The 18,915-nt window shown below is 28.3% G+C and overlaps 4 protein-coding genes across 5 annotated transcripts in view; all 4 read right to left on the bottom strand.

Annotated features, from left to right (window-relative positions):
- Positions 1-535, bottom strand: part of LOC106785508 (putative lysozyme-like protein) — a 3,175-nt gene extending 2,640 nt beyond the window's left edge. The window contains exons 1-2 of the mRNA XM_014746056.1: positions 440-535; positions 199-323 (exon numbers count right to left, since the gene is read on the bottom strand). Coding sequence (XP_014601542.1) covers positions 199-323; positions 440-535 — 221 coding nt within the window. The remainder of the gene's footprint in view (positions 1-198; positions 324-439) is intronic.
- Positions 536-983: 448 nt separating this feature from the next.
- Positions 984-3,956, bottom strand: LOC106785562. Its single transcript, XM_014746160.1, has 7 exons — positions 3,572-3,956; positions 2,711-2,903; positions 2,318-2,613; positions 2,162-2,212; positions 1,916-2,042; positions 1,565-1,836; positions 984-1,477 (listed from the first exon to the last, which is right to left on the bottom strand). Exons 1-7 carry the CDS (start codon positions 3,686-3,688, stop codon positions 1,460-1,462), a joined length of 1,074 nt encoding a protein of 357 aa, XP_014601646.1. The 5' UTR covers positions 3,689-3,956; the 3' UTR covers positions 984-1,459.
- Positions 3,957-7,220: 3,264 nt separating this feature from the next.
- LOC106785514 lies at positions 7,221-9,822 on the bottom strand. 2 transcript variants are annotated; one of them, XM_014746062.1, is made up of 5 exons: positions 9,606-9,822; positions 8,915-8,989; positions 8,732-8,818; positions 8,186-8,573; positions 7,221-7,909 (listed from the first exon to the last, which is right to left on the bottom strand). In XM_014746062.1, exons 1-5 carry the CDS (start codon positions 9,699-9,701, stop codon positions 7,623-7,625), a joined length of 933 nt encoding a protein of 310 aa, XP_014601548.1. In that variant the 5' UTR covers positions 9,702-9,822; the 3' UTR covers positions 7,221-7,622. The 2 variants fall into 2 exon arrangements, with proteins under 2 accessions (XP_014601548.1, XP_014601549.1); XM_014746063.1 differs by having other exon boundaries at positions 8,318-8,573.
- Positions 9,823-10,615: 793 nt separating this feature from the next.
- Positions 10,616-11,844, bottom strand: LOC106785507 (uncharacterized protein DDB_G0293860-like). Its single transcript, XM_014746055.1, has 3 exons — positions 11,260-11,844; positions 10,798-11,082; positions 10,616-10,702 (listed from the first exon to the last, which is right to left on the bottom strand). The coding sequence occupies exons 1-3, from the start codon at positions 11,842-11,844 to the stop codon at positions 10,616-10,618; spliced, it is 957 nt and encodes a 318-aa protein (XP_014601541.1).
- Between the last annotated feature and the right edge of the window lie 7,071 nt (positions 11,845-18,915).

The raw sequence follows: 18,915 nt of genomic DNA, 5'->3' as shown, positions 1-18,915 counted from the left end.
CCTAAGCCTCCACTCGAACCAGATCCTCCCCAGATTCCAATGGAACCATGTCCTCCTGAACTTCCACCGGAGCTAGATCCTCCTGAATTTCCACTGGAGCTTGATCCTCCTGAGCTATCGCTTCCTTTTTCCTCTGAACTTTCATCATGGGAGCCCCCAAATATCGGTATTGGTATATGAAAGTTTATACCTTTATGCCCTTTATGTATGAGATGCCCTCCTTTACTAGGGTTATGTCCCACAGAAACAGAAGGAAAAAGACCATGAATTGCATTTGTAACAGATCCACTAGATTGAATGTTGCTATCTTGCTCATCGGCTGACTAGAATAAAATATAAAGGATTTACGTGAAATATATTTCTATAAATATAAGTCATAGATTTAAATTGTATGATCATCTTTATATTTAAATTATTATTTGATTTTTCCAATATTTACCCTTCTGACTCTCAAAGGTGGCTTTCCCTGAGGTAGACCCAATACGAGATTTACCGAAATGAATATGAATAATAACGTATAGATGAACTTTCCCATCTTTGATATGGTCTTCCTACTTTTTCAGCACCGTTTCCTATTTCCAAACTGTTCGTAACGAATCGTTATGTAAAAATGAACCGAAACCGAAAGATCCTCCAATTATAAGATTTCTTCCGGGTATTTAAAATGCCCTCTTAGTAGCTTATCACATTGGAAATATATTAAAATAATTGCTTAGTTTAACAATAAGTAAATACATTGTTTTTCTCTACTATATTCGTAGCCATCTTTACCGATACGGCTAATTTATTCGTCCTTGTTATTGGCTTAACGTATTATCTTTAATGATATAACAAACACAGGGTAGAATTTTTTTGTTTGTTACATATGCTTGTAATGAAATATTGGTATATACATGTAAGTACTTTGGCTGTGCCAAACTTCTACTGCCAATAAGGAAACAATTTGTGTTTTGAAAAATTCGCATAAATATATTTACAATAAATACCATTAACGATTGCTTTTATTGAGTGTTGCTAGGAAATTACAAAATTCGATGAATAATTAAAACATTCGACAATAGTAAAGATAGTTGAAAAATTGTTATTATATATATATATATATATGTAAATGGACATATTAAAGAATACTGTATACAAAAATTAAAATTAATCGTATTAGATCATAAAATTCGTACGAAAGCAATCTAACTTAATGGATCCATTGTTTTGAATAAAAAGCGATCGACGAATGAATACTGCGGATTATAATAATAATAATAATAATAAAAATAAAAAAACGAATGCACACCCATATACATGTCTCATTCTTGCTTTACGAAAATTATTCGTAATAGTATATCAATAAAAAAAAGTAATAATTAAAAAAAAAATGATATATATAATATTAATAATAATAATGATATCATGCTGCTGTTTTTCCTTAACCGGTATTATTTCTGAGTAATTGATTAACCGCCAATTAAGTTGAAATTGGTATCTGAAAGAAAACACCAAACGCATTTCAATATCGAAGTATCAGATCTAATAAAAAAATGAAAACAAATGAAAGCAACAATAAGCTTACATTAAAATCGTCATTGTAGACAAATTCAGGTTTGTATTTTTTGAAGCTATCATAATTGATGTTACTGTCAGCATAACCGATTTTTTCTTCAGATGATTTGTCAGAAACTGCATCGAATGCAGTTGACGATGAAGTGTCAAGTTCAGATTCAGAAACAGGTATTACCGAACTCGTCTGTATCATTTGTTTTCTGAATGGATTACCACGAAGTATTTTTCTTAAGTACCAACGACTAATAAATGGTTGTTGTTGCGATGCCCAATAATTGTTAGCTGATGTAACATAATTTAATTAGTCTAATTCGTTCGAAAATCTATTAACAATTTTAATTAAAATTCGTATCCATCTTACCAATAGCAGCATCTACATTAGCCTCAGCTTCGGCAACACCTTTCGCAGATACCAAATCATTATTACCTGGCTGAACAATTGGAATATTCTGTACATTTTCGACTGCATTTTGACCATTGACGTCATCCTTATTCGCATTAGCGTTTAAATTTCCATATAATTTTGTAGAAGATTAAATTCATTCATTATTATTATTATTGTTAGCATATAATAAATAATATTCAATTAATTCGCGTATATACTTACGTATTTTGATTCAGGAACGGCTTCGTTTGTTATAATTGATTTAGTGTCAATCTACAAATGTAATGTTATGTAATATTTTATTTAAACGAGATCAAATTAGTTGAGAAAGAGAAAGAGAGAGAGAGAGAGAGAAAAAAAATAAGATCAAATATTAACCGCTCTTTGATTTTTGTGACCCCTCGTTGCCGATTTAGAGAGAATTTGTATGTTCGTATGACTCGTAGGAGTAATATTTGGTACATTATTATCATTCGGTGTATTAGAATTTCCATCAAGGACTCCCCCGAGTCCAGCTTGGGCTCCTGGTTGGTTATTTCCAAGATCAGCACCAGCGAATAGACCACCGGCTGCAGCATGATTTGATTTTCCACTTCCATCTAAGATTCCCCCGAGTCCTGCTCTTGCCGATGGTCGATTATTTCCAAGGCCAGCTTGGGCAAACAACCCACCACCTGACAACAATACCCATGTATCCCTTTTTTTTTTTTTTTTTTTTTTTTTTATTTTCATCTTTTTTCTTGACAAAATTATTTTGCATAAATGTTTTACCCGTGTTAGCATTATCACCGCTAAGGAGTCCACCTAATCCAGCTGATGCTTGTGGACCAAACGGTGTCCCAGCACTCGCGTGAAGACCACCACCGGTTTTGGAATTACCCAGGAGACCACCCAGACCAGCTTCGGCATGATATCCAGCAAAATTCACACGTACACCGTCATTCGTGAATTGTAAAAATGGTAACTGTAAATACATTCAATACGTTTATATATTTAATTGATTTTTAATATATATATATAATATATAATATTTTATATATATATAAATATATAAATATAATATTATTATTTTGTACATTTTTAGAAATATAATTGGTCGAAATGCATTTTCGAGGAAACAATTATATTTATGAAATATAATTATCTTTGAAGAATTATATACTTGATAGGGGAATATTTAAATTGCTCGACATTCTTCGTACATATTTTTTAAGCCCGGATATTGTATAAACGATTAGATACTAGTTTCTTTTTAAATGGCTTAACAGTTTCTGACTAAATATTCGAACTAGTGCAAGTCATTATTTCTATTATAAGGCAATTAAATGTTTCCTCAAATGGATGATTGAATGATAAATAAAGTTCGTTTTAGGTATAAATTTTGTACAAATTTTTTTATTCTTATCGTTTCGATATTTATCAATTATTATGACACGGAAGTTATGCGAAATAAGATTGTCAAATATTGTGTGATTGATAATTTAATTCAAAATTATTTAATTATTTGTTATATATTTCGAATGAATTATATATAAAGGAAGATGTATATATACGTAAATATAATAATTATTTTCTAAATAATATCGCGTGAAAGTTTATTGAATAAATATTATAATAATAAATGTTGCTTACCCCACCGGATGATTCTTGAATAATATCTTTGTATTTTTCAGCATCGGCGAATAAACAAAGTAATACGAGATTGAATACTAAAAGAACATTTCGACCACTCACTATACTTCTTGCCATCTTGTATTATAATGAACCTGCTGAGGCTGCTGCCAACTAACGACTGTGATTTTGTAAAAGCAAACGGAACTATTAACGATCGGAGAGGGAGAAACATCGACTATAAATACATACGCGATATCAAAAATCATCAACATTATCGTCATTTTTTTCCTAATGTAAATGAAATAAGATTTGGTTATTGGATAAGGAAATTGACTTTGGAACTGTGAGAAAAAATTTTGTGGGAAAATTTTTATCTAACGCAAACATAAACGTTTCTTACCATATCTCGTTTCGGTATATAAATTTCTTATAAAAATTTTTATTGTTTTTTTTTCGATATTTATAATGTTCATACTAGTTTTTTCATTAATTATTAATATTCTCTCTTACGTCAAATCAACAACTTTCCAAATAACAATAACTTATTTCTAATATACGAACTATGACACACAATACGCGTAACGCATATTTCCCAGACGATAAAATTTTACTACTACTCATACTAACGATAGAATTTTATTGATTAGTTTATTGATAGTTGTTTGGAATATTACGCGCGTCCATTTTTTTTTGTTTTGTACTTTCGTCATTTTTCATCGTGGAAAAATATTCCACACACTTTGAATCATGATTTATTCATGAAAAAAAAGCTTTCTTTGTTTATTCGATGTCTTTTATCATTTACATTTATATATACACGTTTGCATTAGTTATTTTACATATTAAGTACTTGTACTTTTTAAAGTTCATAGAACTCGAGTAAGAAACTTTGATTATTTTAATTTATTTATTGTCGTTGTTGTTTAGAATTAACAAGAAGAAATAAATATAATTTATTTGTACAAGATATATACAATAAATTCTCGAGGACGATTAAAGTCTTTGATTGTAGAATCACAGATTTCTAAGATCTCACGATGAATCATTCGAGAACTCATGCAACATGACTTTTGATCTTCAATCGTATCGAACGAATGAGAATTAGAATCTTTTCATCCATTTTTTACTCTGTTTCTTTCGAATTAATATAATCAAATATCTTCAACGTAATATTAACGAGGAACTAACGTTATTATGTATTTTTATTTAACAAACATGTTTATTCATATGGTAATTAAAATTTTCATTTTAAAGATTTATTATTCAATTCGTAGATAAAAATCTTTAATATATATATAATATATATAGAAGTAATTTAACGTAGCCGTGTTAAATTTCATGGAAAGATAAAGATTATTTGTGTACACGTTTTTTTAACATCATAATCAAAAACGCATCGTTGCATTTTTATATATTATATTTATCCAACCGGTTTAAAATACTCTTTGGAATTTTAAATGATGATCGTCTTATGCTAACAAAATTATAATAAAACGAAATACTTCGTTAGAGTCGTACACATGAGATTCATTAATAATATATGTCTAAGAATTTTCATAAATTTACATAATTATAAAATAAGTGTTTACGTGTTTTACATAATGTATATGTTACCTTGAAAATTGTTTATAATTATAAAAATATTACAAGTTATTTTGCAAAGTATAAGACATTGGTTGCTCGTAAGTTCTTAAATTTTCTCATTTATCCGATAATTGTACAAACTATATTAATTATTGACAAGAATTTCATGTACGATTGTAAAATCGTTTCTGTTGTTATTTACTTTCACTACCTTGAGTGTACACAACTGTAATTATTATTCTTCTTAAGCATAGACGTCTGACAAATTATCACGCGTTGCAATTCTTGTAGAAAGAACAAACAAACTAAAAAAATTCTTACGTAAAGTATTCTAAGAGATCGTAGAGATGAATACTCGTCAAAGTAACGGTACGTTCCGCTCGGAAGATTTAATATTATTACAAATAATAACTTTAAAATTTAATATAAAAATCCATGACTTTTCTGTGTGTGTGTGATAGTTAAGATTACGATCAGAATTATTACCATATATTTAAAAAAATAATAATTTATAAGATGATAATGTAAATATAATCATAATTACATTACAAATTAAATAAATAATATTAATAATAATAATTACACACACACATACAGCTATAGATATATATATATATATATATTAAATATTACATTTATTTAATCATTTGTTCGATATCAAGTATCGTTGAATGTCTGAAAATATTTATTTGGAATTTGAACTGGTACCTGGTGAATGGCAACCAGTTATACACATGTATTACATTGTTGCATTAAAAAACGTCATTCTGGCGTTTCACGTTCTTCGCATATGGAGAAGTGGTCAACGAGGAATATCAAAAAAAAAAAAAAAAAAAAAAAAAAAAAAAACCACATGAAATTTTGTGTGAACGAGACACGAACTTTGGGTGAGGTTTATTCTTCCTCGAATAAAATATTTATTCCATTCACGTGAAACACGTTGTTCGGAATCTTTCTCAAAGTAATTTCCGAGCCAGGACAAATTTGTCGTATTATTTTTTTTTTTTCATCATCATCATCATCATCATCATCCACGCAAAGTTCTTAGTTTCGAAAAAATGTTGAGTAATACTTTTTTCCTCTCTTTTTTTTTTTTTTTAAATTGTGTCGAAAGATAAAACATAATTTATGTTGCCTGTAAAAATTACTTTTTTATCTTTACCAAACTTTTTCAATTGAAAAAAAATTCTAGACACGTGTAAAATACGTGAAAAGGTTTATTCTTTGTAACGAAATGTAAAAAAGAAAAAAAAAGAATAAAAAGAAAAGTTTGCTGAGATAAAAAGAGGACAATGTTCTTGAACCTTAGAACGTAACCGTTCGTTGAACGACCAGTAAATCGAGTTTTCTATTTCCGGAGATGTTCGATCACAATTTATTATGCCTTAAGGTTTTATCTGACTCTTCTTCTTTGTATGAAATACGTGAGTCGAATTTTATTTCAAAATATCTTTCGAAATGTACGAAAACGAATTGATAATCAATCGATAAACGAATCGATAGATTGTGTTACTAAAATTTTGGATATCATTTTGAGAATCATCACGTATGGATGTTTGAAACCTTTCTTGTTTCATTTTTATATTTAAAACGTTTATTTTTTAATTTATGAATTAATTAGTTGCATATATATATATATATTTTTTTTTTTTGTTTTGTTTTTAAATTACAAACACATAGGTTGCTTATTGCATATAATTTGAAATAATTTTTGTTCATTTTAAAAAGTCTATTCTAAAATAAATTGACTAATACTTGACTTAATGAATTTGAGTATTTACGTATTTTTAAATAATAACTTCAGAAAATTTTTTTATTTTAGGAGTCATTAAGGCAATTATAAAAATAGGAAATACAACATTCCCGCAATTTTTATTATCTTATTTGCCGTTTCATTTAAACGGTATACATCATAAAAATTATATTTCAAATATGTTGAGTCACAATCTATTTATTCAATTTTCCTCATAAATATTAGATTAACATCTATGTAAAGTGACGGTAAATTAAATGTATCGTTAGAACTAGTTTTTTTTTTGTTGGATCATAAATGGATATTTGGAAAATGTAATGCGCGTATTGCAACATATTAGTTGATGCACTATTATTGCAAATCGAGAATTGTAATCGTAATAACAAACGTTCAACACACACGAACTTTCTAATTAATTTTCTTGAAAGTATTAAGGCGAGAATTTTAATTACGTTTTTCTTTTGATACCAACGCGTAATTCGATATAATTCAAATATATTTCAGTAATCATAAAAGTATTGAATGTGCACACGCGAATTAAAACTAATGATTATTTTCTACGCAACGTATGTAAACACATTATAAATAAAAAATTAAGATTAGAGATCGGAGTATTTGGAAGTAAATGAAATCTATCAATGAAAAATTAAAAATAAAATAAAACAAAACAATACAAAAAAAAAAAAAAATGAAATAATAAAATTATAATCGAAATATTATTTTTTTTTTTGTTCAAACGAACGAAATTCTAGAATTACGCGGTGCAATTTTATTTTCCAATGGTGGTTCGTCGTATCGATCATATCTAGATCTGTCCTTTCTATCCGATATTGGATCGTAATTTTGTTCCTTCGACGGTGCTAATTTGTTACGAATTTTATCTTTCGACGTATTCAAGGAAAATTGTCCAAAGAAAGTTCCAATCGATTGGTGATTTCCTTCATCGACTTGTTCGTGTACCTGATACATGTTAGAACCATGTTGTCCATTACCACTACCATTAATAATTCCATGCGAACCTGTAAAATTATATCCATTAACCCCACGCTTTCACTGCCTCGGGCAGTTAAACAGATGTATAATTATTATACTCTTTTAACGAATGACGTCAAATAGATACGATTATTGTGAATTGCACAAATATTATCGATAAAAAAACGTTTTTTATCGTAAACAACAATTCTATAAACGAAATATTTAACGGTTATATAAATTAAAAATATTTGATAATATATATAAATGATTGGAATGTGTTTGAATACTTTCAAACGAATTCATTATTATTTAATTGATACCTCCGTGACTTCCTCCATGACCACCATGATTACTACCATGATTACTACCATGATTACTACCATGCCCACCACCAAACCAACTTTGATAATTTCCAAATATAGAATATATTTGATTAGGTTTATTAAGAATACCATGATGGTCAATGAAAATTTTCGTCAACGAATTCAATCCCCAAGGATCTTTTTGATGTCTCGGATATCTCGATGTTTTTCTTTGCAATCGTTCATTTTGTATTTGTTCTCTCCTCAATTTTTGTTCCTCTCGTTGAATTGACAATCTGTCTCGCCTATCTTGTCGTCTTTTTTGAATTACATCGGCGTTTTCGCGTCTTTGTGCAGTTGTTGTTTTAACGAGATCACCAACAGCTTCCAACGTTGATATTGGAATCTGCAAAATTTTCAAACGACAGGGACGAGTTTTGAAATACCATTGATAAGCGTAGAAATTAATTTGGTGCCCTCTTTTAAAGAATACATTTGACACTTGTTACACAGCACCGAATTAATTTCTATAAATCGATATATCCAAATTTTGTAATATTCGACCTGAAAAACGTTATCGATCATTTCTTTATTTTCCGGTGTGAATGATTGCGCCACTAATGCTGTTTGTTTTACTGCCGTAATTGGAATCTGTAAAGATTTTGCATAAGTTGTTAATATTTGTTAATAAAAAAAAAAAAGAAAAGATTACAACACGAACGTTTGAATCTTATAACATTTACTCACGTTAAATATTTTATCGATCACACCACCCCCGTTTTGTCCAATACGATCACCATAATTTTGTTGTTGATATTCAGCCTGAGAAAACATTTTAAACAAATATTTATAAGAGATATTTATATATTTAAAATAGGGACAACGAACGTTGGAACTACTATCTCATTTCAACACGGTGAAACTTTCTCGCGTGTTCGGTAATAAGAACGTTCGAATTATTTATTTTTTTCAAATAAGAATCACGAAAGCTTAAACACATTATATCGATAACGTTCGACCCGAAACAACACGAATATTTAGCTTTTATTTATTAACACCATTAACATAATAAATAATTCATTAAATTTTAATAAGAAACTATCATTGAATATAGAACAGTCGAATATAAGATGATCAATTAAAATCAAACAATAAAATATATATATATCTCATTAAATTATTATAATATAATATAATAAAAAACAGATCGAGAAAAAAATATATTTCAAATTACTATCTAAAAATATAATAAAAATGATCTATTACATAAATATAAACGAGTACAACAACAAAAATTGAAATAAATTTCTTGTAAGAATTTTTAGAAATAAAATGTTAAAATAATAAACGTAAATAAATTTGTAATAAAATATACGATTATAAGGATGTAACACTTACGTAACGAGATAATCGAAAAATGATTATTATTCGTACTTACATCGTCCAATGCAGTAACGAGAGCAACGACACCGATCAGAAAGTAAACTCGCATGGTCAATTGAAAAAGGAAGACTTCGAGAAAGGTGGCTTTCATTCTGCATCACCGGTCCAGATACGATTGCCAGGTAGATTGAGAAAAACGATCTATATGGGCGAACGAGAGATCCCACGCTGATTCTCGGCCAATCGGAATTCGGCTGTGTACTATTACATACTCAATCACCTCAACGAAGTGAAATGGTGCTTTCTATTTAAACGCAACACTGATACGTACGTAATACTCTTTTATCTTTTTTTTATTTTACAATCTCATCTCTCTCTCTCTCTCTTCTTTTTCTTTCATCTCCATAAAGGATTTTCTTTCTATCTCTTTTTTTTTTTTTTTCATTATAATAATTATTTATGTCCTCTTGACATATTAGCAATAATGTGCGTGGGGTCATGTAAGTTATGCAATTGAATAATACAACGATTATGTAATTGAATATATCAAACGTTTTCAGTATCCCGCGTTATAGTTCGAGAGATGAATAGATTGTAATCATTTTCAATAGAAAATAAAAAATTATTGTTTTACTATCATACATTTTTTTACGAATTTCATTTTACGTCATTATTTGATGATATATTTTTAAAATTGTCCAATGTTAACGTGACATTTTGTTTTTTTTTTTTTTCTTTTTCTTTTTGAAATATGACTCGTAACTAATGGAATACTCATAAATAATTCATTATTGTTATTATCGTTCTTTTTTATTTTTTAAATTACTATTGTTAGTATCTAAAATTACTTTATTATGTATATATACGTACGGAAATGTTGCAATATTTTACTCGTATTATATATATTTAGCTTCTTTTTTATTACCGATCTTTGGCTGTATTTATCGTTAAATAACTATAATTAAACTATGACGCATTTGGAAATAATTTGTGTCCAAAACAAAGTCTCATTCACTTCGCACTTATGTTTCACACTAATCATCGAGTCCACTTTTTTCTTATTTTTTAATAAGCATTAGGATTGTCCTGCAAGTATATTCCTACCTGTTTACCAAGATCCTTTCTAAATTCATTAGCATTGATATCGGATTGCTGGAAAACAATATAATTATAAATTATTTTCTTGTATCAGTAATATTATAAAAAATATATGTTGATGTAGATATAAAAATTAATGGGAATCTTACTTTAATGGCATCCTGCCATTCGATGTTAAATAATCTTATCAATCCTTTGATATTCCTAACAATTAACGATTGTAATTCACCCCTTGATATTGCAGGCATCTGATTGGTTCTCGTAGTTGTTGTTTGTTCTGTCGTAGCTATGGTCTCGTTTTGATCATTCAATGTTTCACTCGATGCCATCAACGAATCACTGCTGGTAGATTTAATAGTTGTAGTATCCGGTCCGATACTGTTACTAACTATTGAACTTATTTGTTTAATCGCCGATACGGTATCGTTGAACGTCTGAATAAAAAATAATGAAATTTTTTAATTTGTGCCCCTGTCGAATGGCAACCAGGTGTACATCTGTGTCACGTTGTCATGCATAAAGTTTGTCATATAATAATGCAATACGAAAAGTAGTATCATTACTATGATTTTTCTAATAAATCAATAATTATATAAATATATAAATTTTACCTCAAAAGTAAGCTTTGCAATTGTCCAAAAAAATCCAGGTTTTTGTTTACTAACTTGCCTAACGACTCTCTTAGTATCTTCCGTCATGATCGAATCCAAATTGATTTTATCATTGATCGAATTTTTCGTCTCGAAATCTTTCTCCTCGTTCGTTTCGTCATCCGACAGAAATCTTTCGAGCAAATTCATTTTATCGATAATCTCTTTATTCATCCAATTATTATTATTATTATTATTATTATTATTATTATTCTCGTCATTTTCATTAGGACGTAATAATTTTTGATCCAGGATATCCTGCGACGGTGCTATGTAATCGTAACTCGTTGAATATATCGGTAAACTTAAACGATTATTCATTCTTGGTAAATGACTTTCGTAATTTGAATTATCAGCAGGACGTGAGTATCGGTAATACGTTTCCGGTAAGTTGTATTTGACATGATCGTTTGTTTCGATTGTATAATCATCTCGATACGTTCCGTATGGCGTTAAATATGAATTCTGAGATTCAACAAATTGTGATCCAATTAAAAACAACATAAACCAGCCGATGATCCAATGGTGATTCAACAACGAGGACATCTATAAAAAAAAATCTTTTAATTTTTTTAATAAAGTCCTATCAAAAGTATCGCAAATTCTTACAAAAAATTACGATCAAATTCTAATGATTCTAATATGAACTTTGATCGAGTTCCTGTTCACGAAATATTAAATTGAAAAATTTACAAAATAAACAAAATAAAAAAAACACATAACTCTGATGATGTATTTCACCAAAATTTATTATAATTTATTTATATTAGTATATATAAAAATGTGTAAACATTCGTGTCTCATTCTTTCGAAGTTTAGTTTTCTAAAGGTGTGTGTTTCACTTCTATCGCATGCGAACTGCACCCATGTATTTTTTTCATACACCCAACAACATTCGATATAATCGTAACGTTCGGTGAAAACTTGACGCAAAGGAAGTATACAAAGTTTAAACGAAACTTGTCGTACGCGACGGGTTTTGGCTCGATTCGAAGTGAGAGTTCCGACGAAGAAAATAATAAAATGATGAAAGAAAAAAACAGAAGAAAAGAAAAAAGGAAAAAGGTAAAAAGAAAGATCCGTGAATTACGTAAACTCGATTGGACTAACACGGGAGAGAAAGAAGAAGGTTTTACGACGAGAAAAGTGAGAGCTAGTTGGGGGATAATGAAAACCAATGCGATTCTGGAAAAGGAAATGTATACTTCGTTAAATGACGTTTAACTATAACCCACGTTGTATATACCCAAATAATATTCATTCGATTGAAGACAAATTCCGATATTTTGAAGATTTTGGAAATTCCATCGTTCTCTTTCATCATTTATTTATTCAATTGAAAAAATTTGTTATGTCGTCTTTGGAAACAAAAAACAAAACACATGTGTTCTCATTTTGACCTACCTTATTTTCGATTCGTTAATTTTCCAAGAAAACCATTGACAATGAACAACAAACACTTGATAGTTACGTTCATAATATATTATTATTGGTAGACACGTGCAATTATTCTACAAAGATCGTTTAGCTTTCTTTTTTTCTAACGTTTGTTTAAAAAGAGATAAATAATACGACGATGTTCTTGACCGTTAGAACGTTACCGTACGATAAACTACCAACCGGTAATTCGAGTTTACTTTTAACGTAGATCGTGGTTCGAGTTTTCGATTGCAATTCATTATGCTTTAGGGTACTACGTGACGACGTGTCTTTGATCGAAAGCGTGAGTCGAATTTCATTTCTTTATATATATTTCGATAGTTTCGAAATTAATCGATTAACAATCGATATTGGATCCTGTTTATATTACGTAAAATGTGTCGAAAATTCGTATCACTTTGATTATTACGTACGAGTATATTTAGAAATTTAAGTGGTAATTCTTATGGAATCTTTTTTCTTTTTTTCTTATCAATTAATTATTTCGTTCAATCGAATTTAATCAAATAATTCACTATGCTTCGTTTGAAATTGTTTATACTAGAATATAATTATTTATTTTCTTTGAAAAAAAAATTAACAAATAGGAGTAATATTGATTATTTATCTGCAATGGTAAAAGTATCAATGTTAATTGTTGCATTTAACCCATTTATCCAAACTGCGAGCTTAAAGTTTATTGACAATTTTTCTTAAATATAACAAACACCTTTACGCAAATAATTTTAATCTAACTTTTCGGAATAGTTAAACAGTTAATGCGAAAAATTCTTAACGAAATAAGTCGCATGACTGTCAATTTTAGTTAATTTTTCATAATTAATTTTATCTAAATGGTTTTACTTCCGAAGAAATATTCGCGAAAATTCTTTTAGTTGAAACATACTCTATTCGATCGATGTTGTAAAAATGTGGTATATGCGTGCAACAGACTTATTAGGTTTACCATTACAAATTTAGAATTATACTTGTTAACGTAATACGTTCACGAAACTTTCTACCCAATTTCCTTAACGTTGAACATCGTAAAGAAATAAATATGATCGTTAGGAAAAATACGCACACGCATTATATTAACTAATAATCATTCAGAACAGATTATTTCCTATACTTTTCTATTTTAATGATTATTATATGAATTTTGTTTTTAATATTCCACTCGAAATCGATTATCGATATTAAGTATTAGTTAAATTGCACTTGTTTGTTTGTTTGCATATTTTTTTTTTTAATAATACACATTCACACGCACATACAAACACGTACACACGTATTGATATTTCAATCGATTTATCGCGAATGATTGAATGATCGTAACTTTCGTCTTAAAACTTCATTATAATTTGTTCTTGTTTTTCTTGTTTTTATTAATAACACTTAAACACTTTTCTTTCGATAATTAATTAAACTATGATGATCATCGTAGTTTTCTACCGTTCTGTCGATGGATCACACAATACTCACAAACGTCCTTGCTTTCGTTCAACTGTATGGCAGAAATTGGTCGACCACGTGGACCCTAACTCGCCATCTTTAACTTTCACTCTCGATTGCTCAGAATAACACGTGTTTTAAACACATAGAAAACCCGTCATTTCATTGCTTACTTATGGTGTTATATTATATTTACTTTCTTAATTCAATCGTTAATATATTATTCAATCGAATTATATAACATTTATTAATGAACGTAAATCATTGGTGTATTCGTATCATTATTGTCAAATTTTAATGCAATCAATATTTTCTTTTTAATAAATTCAATTTTATATTCTTATTACGTGGAAAATATTTTTCTAATCTGATTTAGTATTTAAATATCAGATACCATTGTATTAATTAATTACAAAATTCATTCTTACTAAATCCCATAATAATTAATAATTATTTTTAATTACATATCGTGTTAAAATATTATTTAAGTATTATCGATTTGAATAATATCTTTTTCGTAATAATTCATCTATATTTTAAATATAATTTTAATACGCGTTCATGAATTAACGTTTAATATCTTCGATTAAAATTTCAATTAGTTAATCACAGAAGTTTCTCTATTACGGAATTAACGAACAATTCGCGATTGTTATTAGTTTGGTCTGTAATCATCAAAAGGGATTCATAACTTTCACTACGATAAGATTTGCTCGAAGAACAAACGTTTCGTTATTATTATTCTTTAAATAGACCTTTTAGAAGAAGTTTTATCTTTTCTTAAGATGAATCTGTAAAACATATATATATGTATATACAACCACACAGTTAGAAAACAGTCGCTTAAGGCTGTATTTGTTTTACGTCACTTTTATGCAACAACCAAACCAGGTGTTCCCCACTGCATTACGAAATTTTTGTTTCTTTTTTACAGAAAAAGAAGAATTTTGAACTTTTACTCAAAACTGAAAACAATTTGACATATTAAATTTCCATATGACTTTTATTTACTCTAATTATTATTTTTTTGCAATTCATTTTTTTGTTAGTCGACTAATTAATTAACGAGAAGAATATTGTATATGAGAAAAGTATAATTAATATTATAATTTCAGCTCACCTTAAACGACATATATAATCTCGTACGTAGAAAAAAACGTTGTTCAAGTATATTAGACGAAAAGATGTTAACTCTAGATTCTCGAATCTCGAACTGATCGTATTTCAGTATCGTGCAAATGTTTCATAAAAAAAAAAAAGAAAGAAAAGAAAAATAAACATTAATAAAAAGAAAAGTACCGTTTATATATAATTAGTTTAAATAATACATTTCATGATTGATTATACCATTCGTGACATAAATCAAAGAAACATGTTAACTATACTTCAACGTGTGTGTTTTTTTCCTCGTTTATATATTTATATAAAAATTAAACGAATTCGAGATAGTTAACGAAATTCTACGAAGTTTTAAATAGAAAAAGAAAAATAATTACAATGTTACGTATTGCTAATAAAAGTTAAACGATCATTAACGTTATGCAAAATCTCTGGAGAGTAATGTTGTCCTAGTTGAAACAAGAATTACAAAAAAAAAAAAAAGCTACAGAATAGAACGGTTAAACTTTACATAACAGAGATTTAACCGGACTTCGTAGTTATGAAACTTCTTTCGTGTCTTCTTTCCACCGTGTTTCGCGAATGACCATAATGACATTCTTGCTTTTAACTTTTACCGGATTCTAGTAAATTGCAACACCTTTTTAATCATTCTACGTGTGAAAGAAATTCAGTACACATTTACTGTATATTGTGAAAATTAAAATGAAATAAGTTTGAATTGACACAAATCACATATTTTGTTCTTTCTTCAAAGCATAAAAAGAAGAAAAAACAATAACGAGATTTTATTTAGTCATTTTCAATGAAAAAAAAAGGAATTATTTTTTTTGTCGTCTTACCTTCGAATTTTTTCACAATGGAAAGAAATAAAAATGTTCGATCTACTCGATTTTTTTTCCCTTCGATTCGACGAAGTTAAATTTCTTTGGAAAATTTATTTTTAAACTCGTGAAAAAGTAATTTAGTCCGAGAGTAATAGTATATGCATCCGGTCGAACGGTAGAAACGATACTAACGAGATGAGTCTTTCTCTGCCTTCCAATTTATTTCGTATCGGAGTCATTGAAGGTCGACTACAATTTTTTTTACGAAAGGTCTTCTGAAACTGAAATTCTATTTTCTTCTTCTTTTTTTTTTTTTTTTAGGACAAATCTCTGTTATTCTTTTGACTGATTGTAAGATTTATGAATTTTATTAGAAAATTAAAACAATACTATTCGATTTCATTACTTTACTTATATAATAATCGAATTTTGTAATAATGTAAATTTATACAGGATGTTCAACAATATCAAATAATTATCTTAATTCTTTCTACAGGTAAAAAATAAAGAAATAAAATAAAAAATATTACAAATTTTATTGTTAAATACTTTCGAGACAATATAATAAAGATTTATATCAGCCTGACGAATGATAACCCGTACGACAATTAAATATCACGGAAAGTCATACGTACAGGAGTTTTATTTAATGAACATCGAATCCAATGGACCACGCCTTTTCATTTATATTCGTAACATTAACTTATTAACCGATGCACGTTACATGAGAAGAGACTTATTTATCGTCGACATCTTCAATAAAGTATTTATACGTAAAAAAACACGTAATTTTCAAGAAACTGGAACGCGTGATTAAATCGAGGACACGACCTGGATTCCTACTTTAGCAAATAATTAATCTTCGATTGGAATTTAATTGTGAATTCTCGTTGATCTTTTATATTATCTTAAATAGAGAGATAAAATAAAATTACGAATTGCAGATGAAACGATAACGAAAAAAAAAAAAAAATAAAAAAAAATAAAAGAAACTTTGTTCTCAACTCGTTAAAGAAAATTATCTACTTAAATAGGGTATATGTAAATGGATAAGCTAGGTGTTAAAGTTCGTATTAAATTTTTGCAAATTGTTTTTTTTCTCTCCTCTTTTACGTTTACACATTCACTTCTTATTCTTCGAGCAAAAAGAAATGAAGAAAGAAAAAAAATACATATCTAACGTTTCGTAACGATCCTTTGGTCGTTTATTATTTTTTTCTTTTTTAACATTTGACGACCTATTACTCGAAGAAATACTTGTCACGAGATAACTGAAATATTCATTATCTCAACATATGTGCATATATGTTAACACCATTTGCTCTGGAAAGACGTGCTACGCACGTTGAAATGGCTTTCCTTTTTTTATTTTTTTATTAACAATAAGTCGACGAACTAAGTATTGTACACGTTGATGAAAGATGACGTTCTCGTTACGTTAATACCTAATAATTAAAATTGTTCGATAATAGATAACATTTCGAATAATATAATTGGATATTAAAAATGAAATATTAAATTTAATTAAAAGGCGGAACAAATGAATTGCTACGTATGATAATTATTATATTTTCTATAAATTGTCATTTATAAATATTATAATTACGTGTAACTCGAGAGTGACACGTGTATATTTTATTATTACGAACGAACCTGACGAGTTTTATTTTTTCGCGTCGTTAAAACAATTTCGATGAAATGTTTCTTTCGTAAAAATTTATTATTTCCACAGATAATAATCTAACGCGTATAAATTTTCATCTGCATAGTTACAACGTTAAACTAGCGCGAAAAATGGAAAATAATAAAAATATAATTCTAAAGAAATTTTTACATATCTTTACATATCCTTATGTTACTATCCTAATTATTCTAGTTAATAATAATTGGATTTGTTCGTAAGCGAGAATAAAGGAAATTTATTATTTCTTCTTTAAATTATATTTCTAAAAGATTTTACAGAAAAGAAAAGTGGACAATATTAATCCCACTCTACTGTCATACTTTTGTACGTACTTCCTATATTATTATAAATCGATTTTATTTGAGAGAAACATAACGTCCTTTCTCCAAAGATTTCTCATATTTTTTATAGACGAATATTTATATGTGTGCATACGTGCGTGCATCATATGTGCGTGTACATGTGTAATTCAGCAAATAAAACATTCCAACGATCGTGAGTGGGCTTCCACATTATAAAATCGTTTATTACGATAACAACAAAAAACCAGCAAATATTGCATCGTAATAATTTGTACAAAACTTACAAAGTTTTGCTCTTTATGGCATCATTCTGGGGAAACTCGCCTCTCGGTTTCTTTTTTTTTATATTTACTTAAACACTCCAAGTTTATAAATAAATATTATCTTAAGAGTGGGAGTGGGTTGAAAAGTTTTGAGCCTCGAGAAAAAAAAACAACAAATCTTTATTTCTTTATACAAAACTTGATAAGAAAAAAAAAAATTTGTCTACGTTAGGTTCGAGACTTTTCAACTCACCCACGCGTATATTTCTATCATCATTATTATTATTCAAATATTACTCCTATTAATTATAATTAATATTTGGATAACTATATTGTAAAAATCCCTGTTGCAAATAATATCCCTTGTTTTTGATGTAATAAAAAAGAAAAAAAAAAAAAAAAGGAAATAGAAACATTTGATTGATGCGATCGATACGATCAGAATTATAGTTCAATCAAGTCGACTAAATTAGGCCTATTATGGCAAAATCGAATTTAGAATCTTTTCGTACGAAAATCCAACGTTTTTCGATGCTCGAGATCATATA

This window comes from Polistes canadensis, unplaced genomic scaffold, assembly GCF_001313835.1.
Source record: "Polistes canadensis isolate GaletaPanama2010 unplaced genomic scaffold, ASM131383v1 scaffold_52, whole genome shotgun sequence".
Classification (NCBI taxonomy): domain Eukaryota; kingdom Metazoa; phylum Arthropoda; class Insecta; order Hymenoptera; family Vespidae; genus Polistes; species Polistes canadensis.
This window is presented reverse-complemented; position numbering and strand designations above follow the sequence as displayed.